The sequence below is a fragment of the Phalaenopsis equestris genome, unplaced genomic scaffold (assembly GCF_001263595.1).
Source record: "Phalaenopsis equestris unplaced genomic scaffold, ASM126359v1 Scaffold200044, whole genome shotgun sequence".
In the NCBI taxonomy this organism is placed as follows: domain Eukaryota; kingdom Viridiplantae; phylum Streptophyta; class Magnoliopsida; order Asparagales; family Orchidaceae; genus Phalaenopsis; species Phalaenopsis equestris.
The window spans coordinates 46654-55907 of NW_018219885.1; the positions used below are offsets into that span (position 1 = coordinate 46654).

The 9254-nt window shown below is 33.8% G+C and overlaps 1 protein-coding gene across 2 annotated transcripts in view; it reads right to left on the minus strand.

Annotated features, from left to right (window-relative positions):
- LOC110035815 (kinesin-like protein KIN-12C) overlaps positions 1-2667 on the minus strand; it is a 26618-nt gene extending 23951 nt beyond the window's left edge. For both annotated transcript variants that reach the window (XM_020740109.1, XM_020740108.1), the window contains exons 1-7: positions 2251-2667; positions 1492-1623; positions 1333-1416; positions 1089-1214; positions 813-872; positions 654-707; positions 456-548 (exon numbers count right to left, since the gene is read on the minus strand). In XM_020740109.1, the coding sequence (XP_020595768.1) occupies positions 456-548; positions 654-707; positions 813-872; positions 1089-1214; positions 1333-1416; positions 1492-1623; positions 2251-2529 (828 nt within the window). In that variant the 5' untranslated portion in view covers positions 2530-2667. The remainder of the gene's footprint in view (positions 1-455; positions 549-653; positions 708-812; positions 873-1088; positions 1215-1332; positions 1417-1491; positions 1624-2250) is intronic.
- Positions 2668-9254: the final 6587 nt, after the last annotated feature.

The following is a 9254-nucleotide window of genomic DNA, read 5'->3' on the forward strand; positions in this document are numbered from 1 at the left end:
ATATATATAAAGATGGACGACAACATGTGCCTGTCCACCGCATATGTGCTAGTTCGACCCAGATGGATTCGAACCCGGGACAGAGAGAACTTACGCTGAAATAGCCAACCAATAGACCACTAGTTCCGCTTGGATATATATATATATATATATATATATATCAGTGATGGACTTGGGGACCATGAAATGGACTGCAACCTATACAAACATAATTTTTTTTTTTGTAGATATCCTTATATGAATAAATCTACAATGATTGTAGACTTGAGAACAAGGAAATAGGTCTGAGTCTATTCTAAAAAAAATTGTTCAAGATATTTGAAGAATGTGTTTTGAGGTTGTACCTTCTAGTAATGATTACTTAGGCAAAAGAAAACAAACTTTGTTAAATGCAATTGGTAAATTACATTGCTCATCCTAAAAATTGAACAAATATAATTCCATGTTGTGAATACCTTAACCAATAGTTGAGTAACATCATCAATGGTGCTAACATACTCTTCACTCAAACTTTCAACCTGAAAAGAGTGTTTGGCCTCATCCCTTGTCTGCTCAGAACAACGATCAACTTATATAAAAAATCATAATTGAGAATAAACAAATTAAGAGAAAAAATATCAGCATGGCCATGTCAAATGAAATAACAAATTTACCAGCAGATTCCGATGAGTTGGATCAAGAAGATCATTTATCTGCTCATTATATATCTACAAAAAAACAAAATGTTTAAAAGACCCAAAAGAAATAAAAATAAACAAGAAAATGAGAGAAGTTCATTTAGCTAACTTGGTAATCGTATAAGAAGAACAAACCTCAAGAAAAGAACACCGACATTGATAATTTGTTTGTACTCCTGCAGAATTTTCTCCCTTCTGTTTAAATAACAGAGATACTTAAACTAATATAGTTCAAGTGTATAATAACTTTTCAAAACTTCATATATACCCTTTGAAAGAAAGAGAAGACTAACTGCAAAATATTTTATAGGGTTTTATGAGAAGGAGAAATGTTCGCATATGTACTTTGACTCAACCAAGGCATTAATTTGAACAAGACAGGAAAAATGAGGATGAAAAAATATAAGTTACTTTGTTAATCTCTGAAAATAGCATTTGGAAGATGCGAGGCACAATGCCTTGGGAGCTATTGATGCATGAACCATCAACCATTGCACCGGGTGGGCCCCACATGGTGTATGTCTTTCCAGCTCCTGACTGATCATAATTCAAAGGATTCTATTTCGTTAGCTAATTATTTAGCAGGAAATCCCACATAATGCATAAGATAAAGAGAAAAGGTATCATAAACTTCACATGCCAAGAGTATGCATACTTGTCCATAAGAGACTACCGAATTGTTGAAACCAGCCAAGGAATTTTTCACCAGAGGTACTCCAATTAAATTGAAGACGTCCACCTGAGAGCATTAGACGATTATCATGGTAGGAACTTCCCAAAATATATTGACATAAAAGATACAGGAGATTTCTACCTGAGAAGACCCCGAATCAAGGATAGAATCAAAAGAGTATGTTTGATCCCCTATTGACAAAGTATCAGAGGTAATTCTTTGAAAAATTCGAGAACCTCCTTTCAATTGATCTGGCTTTATTCTCACAATAACCTGCACCAATGGAAATAAGAAAACCAAGGATCCAATAAAAATTGAAATGAAAAAGTTCAATGATTCAAATAACCACAATGGAAATAGAGCCAAGTGAGGACTCCTCCATCACAATCATAATAAGTGAAAAAGGGAAATCAAAAAATCTTGACATGGAATCACCTTAAGGTCTCCAACAAGGGAAACTTTGAAAGATCTATTTGAAGATGCCCCATTGAAAGGATTATATATTCTCAAGAGAATATTGAAACCAAATTACCTTTCAATGGCATCAAAAACATCACTAAAATTTACCATCTATACTGAAATAAACATTTTCATGCATACATTTTGATATCATATAAATAATAGTGTATTATATAAATAAATATAAAGATTTAGATATTAGATATACTAATAAATATAAATTTAGTGATATGTAAACGAAATTCCCAAATCATTAACTTTCTCATTCAGCAAAGCTTAGAACAAGAGAGAAGATGGGTAGATTTTCCTTTCTTTTATATTTAAACCGTCTCTCAAGTTATTTTGTCAAATCTTGGTATAAATCCGGAAGAGGGACGGAAAAAATAAAAATATATAGAGAGAATTACTAGAAAAGCTAGAATTCACAGCATATTATGGGACCTTGACTGAATCATCAGTGGGCGGTACGGATCCATCGTTTGGACCATGAAAAGCAGGGTTTTCCCCAACGATAGGAGCTACTCGCTGCTTCTTCTTAGAAACCAAAGTTGAAGATGAACGATCGATGTGTACGTTCGGATGGCTCGGCGGTATGTTTTCCCGGCCGGATCTGGGACTCGCAAGAACGGAGCTTGTTTTTCTGCCGCTACTAGAGAGGGATCGGGGAGCAAGGGGAGACGCCGCTCTGCAGGAAGGAGCTAGGGTTTGCAGGGGTTCCATGGACGAATGAGCCAAATAGAGCGAAGCTCAGCAGTGAGCAGTAGAGCGAGAGTGGGAGAGAAATGCAAGTAGAGATCTGAGAGGAAAGCAAGAGAAGCGCTCCATTTCAAATCATAGGGGGCGGCACATGTAATGGTGTTCCGCCGGAACCACTTATTATGAAAGAAACGCTTGCTAAAAACTATTAAAGGATGCGAGCACCGGTACTGCCAACATTCTCCTAAAATAGTTCTTCAGGCCTCAGCAGGTCTACTTTATTAACCGCTTAATACTCTCATAATAATCCATGAATAACATCAAAATAGAATCTTGAAAGTTAATGAAAGTTTATTGGATTATATGTTATTGAAATTAATACTTTAATAATCTCTTAATAACCCCCTAATAATCACAAAATGGAGATTATTAATTTTATTTATTTATTTTCTGAAATAAAATAAGCTATGCATATATTACTTTTATGCATTTATTATTTTAAGTTTAAAAATTTTAGGAAAATGGCTTCCATTTCTTTCAATATTTCTTAATAAAAATAATTAAGTTAATCATATGCCAAAATATATATTTACTTAGACATTCTTAACATATATTTGCAGCATTGAACTTTAATGTTAATCAGAGGATGAGCTCAATAAATTATGAGATGTTCATATCACATCAACCTTAAATTATACGACCCAAAAAATAAAATTTTCAAAAATCGCTCACATTTTCTCCTCTTTCTTAGTATATATTGTGACGTATTTGTAGGCTATTTTTATTTTTTGATTATTTTACAAATGATTTGCTAAGAAAATAAAAAGAGAATACTATGAAAATCTACGAGTTGGGAACTTTAACATGCAACCAATAAATAATTTGTATGCATATATTATAAACTTGATTTTTTTAAATAAAAAAATATACCAATTCAAAGAGTAGTAAATATTATTGAATGTATGGACTTTTCTTATGAAATGGATACATGTTAATAAAAATAGGTTCTATGTAGTCAATTGATATTCAATTATGCAATATTTTTACCACAGTACTACTACAGATATTGGGAGCTATTTTTTCATTTTTTTCAAAAATTTTGGAGCGATGAGTTCAAGATATAAAAAGATTTATAACAATTTTTCACCTATATAATTATTAAAATACCTTTAATTAACTATTCTTAAAAATGGGTTAATTACTCTTCCCATAATCCTTATTAAAAAACATATTCTTTATTCATGGATGGGTGGGGTGGGGTAGGTGGGTAATAAAAGCTTATTAAAATGATAACACCTTAATTTTGCAAATTATCAGTTTATGGTCGGTTTGGGATAGCTGCAGCTTATCCAAATAAGTTGTTGATCTGCAGCTTATCCTGGTAAGTTGGTGACCCGAACTGCAATTACGTAATTATTTTAAGTTTTGAATGATGTCCTAAATCTTGACCCAATTTATATTAAGCGTCTAGTGTGCAAAATAAATTTGTGATGAAAGTGATTAATGACCTTGCACAGTAGATGTACAATGCAAGTATACGTATCGTTTCAAGTAATATAGAGTTTTCTTTAAAAACTTCAGAGTTTTCTTTAAAAACTTCATTATCGAACCCATAGGAAATAAGGAAATTACTATGGTAACTTAGAAATATTTTTATTTAAACTGTAAACTAATTTTGAAGGAAAATAATATCGAACTGTTTGTAAAAAAAATGTAACTAAAATTGTTACGTCTAATTAAAACCAAAAGTAAATGCAAAGTTTCTGAATTAAAAGATTATATAACGAAATGCAATTATAATAGAAAATTTTTCCTCTTACAAAGAGATTGTAATCAGTGTAAGAATTAAATACTTAAGGATGAAAATAAGGTATTGTGACAAATAGGAGCATACATATTCTTTACCCTCTCCTGAGTGCATGAGTGCAAGAACATTGGATAATCTTAATTAAGTTTCTGATTGTATGGTAGTGCTGAGTAGATTCTAGTCTCTCACTTTCAGATTACCCACTATGTCATCTCTACATGACCTACTAGGGACTCAGGTTCTCAATTAAGACCAAATTAATAAAGGTTCTAGCATGTCAGCCTAGAATTATTAATTCTACGCATACCAAATCTTATATCACTATCGATTTGCAAGGAATTGGCATCCCCTTCCTCCAAATTGAAGTGTGACACTCACTAGTTAGTGAAATCATAGCCCACTCGGGTCATTATGTTTCACAATAAATTTTAACATCACAAATGGACAGTTTACAAAATAAATTAAGAACCGATGAAATTACCATCACAATTTATTAGAATAAAAGAAACCTTCAAAACATTCTAATCCCGCAAATGATCACTTCTTATTACTTAAATCATTACTAAAATTATTTTAATATAATATGTGATATGTGGAGTTAATGTTTCACACTAATACTAAATATAATTATCTAGCATTAACTCCACATATCACAGGTTATATTATAATAATTTTGAAAATATAAAGTTGATTGAGAACAAACAAAATTTTTAGTTTTAAAAAAGTTTTTCTCCCTCCCCCAAACATGAATTTTTAAAGTGTAAAACATTAAAGTGAAAAGCAATTATGAAGAGAAAAGTTTAACAAAATCAATTTTAATAGGGTACTAAAGCAGAACTAGTGCAAGTAGTAAAGAACTAGTGCAAGTAGTAAAGTGCAAGTAGTAAACACAGGTGTTGAGTAGTAGTACATATAAAATCAACACGTATAGCATAGAAAGTGCAAAATGAAATATTACTATAACACACAGGCAATATAAACTAAAGTAGAGCAAAAGTAACATTAATGCATTAAAACAGAAAGTACTACTACATCAATCCTACATAAAGACATACAAGAAGTGACTAAATAGAGAAAATTGTTGACCTGTTTTTTGATAGGGTCATCTTTTCCTTAGAAGCTTAGAATCTAGCCATATGATTTTCCTTTTGACTATCCTAGAAGCTTAGTGGTGGATCACCCACACTATAGAGACTCCAACCAATTTTTTTACTCTTTTTAAAATTTCACATGTGTGGTTTTGACCTCTAGTACTTAGAATGATGGAACCAACATGAAAAAGCTCAAATTGAGTCTCTATAGGAATGTGAAGCCTTAGGGGCACCCTCTTTGACCATGGGTGGTTCATTTTAGGTTTCACACACACTTATACACACCCCAAAACCCTAAAATCACTTAAACTTGACTCACCTCCTTACTCCTTTAGGAAGCTCATGTGAGTGGACCCAAGCGCTTAGCCTTTGGCTAAAATGATTAGGACCAACATGTTGAGCATCCAAAATGAGTTCTTATTTGGTGTCTTATGTTTCCAAGATGGTTATTCATTATATGCATGATCAACACCCTAAAGCCTAAATCCATCTAAAATCCCAAATTTACCCAAAAGTCCCAAAACTCTCAGAAAATTTCTAAAAATCACAAAAATCATACCAAACTTCACTCAAATTAATCCTAACCACCCATTGACCTCAATTGTACCCAAATCCACCACAATTGGCCAAAATTGACAAATCAACCCTAGAAGCCTAAAGGCCCCAAATCACTCTCAATTTTCACCAAATCCATCTCCAATACTCCCATCCTCAAGTTCAAACCCAATATCCACACCTAAAGTCCAAATTCAAGCCAATCCTAAAATTAATTTCTACCAAAATCCCATAAAGTCCAAAAATTACCTCAAGCCAATTTCCACTAAATTGAACCCCATGAATCAAATTGAACTTCTCCATATTATGTCCTAAACTTCATCATCGTGAATTCAAGACCTCATAAGAATTCCACATGTTTAATTTTTAAAGCCATGAAAATTAAATCAAAAGCCCAAATCAACCCCTCATACCAAAATTCAAAAGCCCATTCTAAACTTAATTGAATCCCACATGACAAATTTTCATCTCATCATCCTTTTAATTAAAACCATGTGCCATGGTCATGCATCATGCATCCATGCTTCAAATCATCCATTTTGGGTCTGATGACCTTCTCCCACAAAAATTTGGAAAAAACCCACATGCCTTTCTAATGAAAAACACCCCATGGCCCCATGCATCAAATGAAGCCACCCATGGAACCATCCATGAGCCTCATATGGCCCATGCACACTAAATATGGCAAAAGGAGGGGTTTCTTTCTCCTCCCACCAAGCCTCTTACCCAAACCCTAATCCAACCAAATTCCCCTTCCCCATGCCAAATCAATCACCCAAAGGCCTAGGGGGTTGACCAAACCACTCAAGCCACCTTAGGAAGGACATTAACTCATATGCACAGGGTTAAACCATGGTTAAACCAACATAACCCAACCCATTACTCATTTTGGGGAAAATCGAAATCACCATGCTTGGACCACATTGACTCCACATCTCCCGACACCTGACCTTCTACCTCCCACAGTGTGGAGGTGACTTCCCTTGGCGGCCAGCCACCCTAGCCACCAAAAAACACAAAGCCTGAGAGGTCACCCATGGCAAAAACCCAAAATTATGACTCCCTGAGCTGGCTTACCCCTATTGGCCCATAGGTCTCTTTTTCCTTCCACCTATGCTTTATTTTGGCCGCCCTGGTCTGCCCTATTGGCAGTCATGGCCTTGCCTATAAAGCCACCACCTCCTCATGGCCAAATGGAACATAAACACTAGACTTGGTAAAGCCTAGCCAAAATCACTCCAGACCTCCCCTCAGCCTTCCTAAGCACACACTAACCATTTTCAAGCCATCTCCCCCACTACCTGACCTTGATTTTGAGCTCAAAATCCAGGGCATTTCACAGCCATACCATAAACCTCCACCACAGTTCCAATTAAGCTCTTCAAAAGCTTCCCAGGGACACACGAGGATTGGTCCTTCCCGAGCCCTCCAACCTAGTCCAAGACCAAACCCGAACCACCCCTTGATCGAAATACTACAGAGACTTCCTCATCTCAAATTGATGCTTTGAGTAGGTTCGCGGCTCACGACAATTGTTAAGAACAAATTCAATCAAGGCTACACCTCTTAGACAAAGTTATGGACCAAAACCCTGAAATTTGAGCTCAGTTTGGGCTTTTGTGAAAGAAATGTTAACTTAAAGATCTAAAAAGATTTATAACAATTTTTCACTTATATCATTATTAAAATACCATTAATAACTATTCTTATAAATATGTTAATTACTCTTCCCATAATCCTTAATAAAAACATATTCTTTATTCATGGGGGTTGGGGTGGGGTAGGTGGGTAATAAAAGCTTATTAAAATGATAAAACCTTAATTTTGCAAATTATCAGTTTAGGGTCATTTTGGGATAGTTGCAGCTTATCCATATAAGCTGCTGATTCGCAGCTTATCCTGATAAATTGGTGACCCGACCCACAATTACGTAATTATTTTAAGTTTTGAATGATGTCCTCAATCTTGACCCAATTTATATTAGCGGCTAGTTTGCAAAATAAATTTGTGATGAAAGTGATTAATGACCTTGCTCGCTAGGGGTATTACACAAGTATACGTATCGTTTCAAGTAATATAGAGTTTTAATATCAAACCCATTTGAAATAAAGAAATTACTATGGTAACTTAGAAATTTTTTTACTTAAATTGTAAACTAATTTTGAAGGAAAATAATAACGAGCTGTTTGTAAAAAAAATGTAACTAAAATTGCTACCTCTAATTAAAACCAAAATTAATTGCAAAGTTTCTGAATTAAAAGATTATATACAGAAATGCAATTATAATAGAAAGTCTTTCCTATTACAAAGAGATTGTAATCAGTGTAGGAATTAAATGTGTAAGGATGAAAATAAGGTATTGTGACAAATAAGAGCATACGTATTTTTTACTCTCTCCTGAGTGCATAAAGAACATTGGATAATCTTAATTAAGTTTCTGATTTTATGGTAGTGATGAGTAGATTCTAGCCTCTCACCTTCAGATTACTCATTATGTCATCTCTATATGACCTACAGGGACTCAGACTCTCAATTAAGACCAAATTAATAAAGGTTCTAGCCTGTCCGCCTAGAATCATTAATTTTATGCACATCACATCTTATATCTCTATTTATTTGCATGGATTTGACATCCCCTTCCTCCAAAGTGAAGTATGGCACTCACTAGTTGTTGAAATCATAGTCATCCCGGGTCATTATGTTTCGCAACTAATTTTAACATCACAAATGACCAGTTTGCAAAATAAATGAAGAACTGGTAAAATTACCATCACAAATTGTTGGAATAAAAGAAACCTTCAAAACATTCTAATCCCACACATGATCACTTTTTATTGCAATGAGAAAGAAAATAAAACGACTAAGAAATCATGGGGATAACAAAACAAAATATTATATATAAAAAAACCAAGTTTACAAGACAAATCTTAAACAAATTGACAAAAGTACAAATATTTACCTCAAACGGTCCTCCAAACAATCCTCTAAAGTTTCTTGATTGAACTTGACTTCACAAAACTCAACAAACTTTAAACTCTTACTATGGTGGCCAAACCTACCAAAAAACAACTTTTTCCCCTTCTTTCCTCTTTATGGACGTGTAGAAATACATTCTATATACAGAGCTTTGAAAATAACTAAGAGTCACTTAAGGAACTGATACACCAAAATAATATACCATTTTAAGTACCTGTTTTATGCTTATTTTTTTGTAATATTACACTTTAAATAAGAGTACTTTTGTGTTTTTGTTGCAGGTATATCATTTTTAGATATTTGGAGCAAGAGTGACAAAA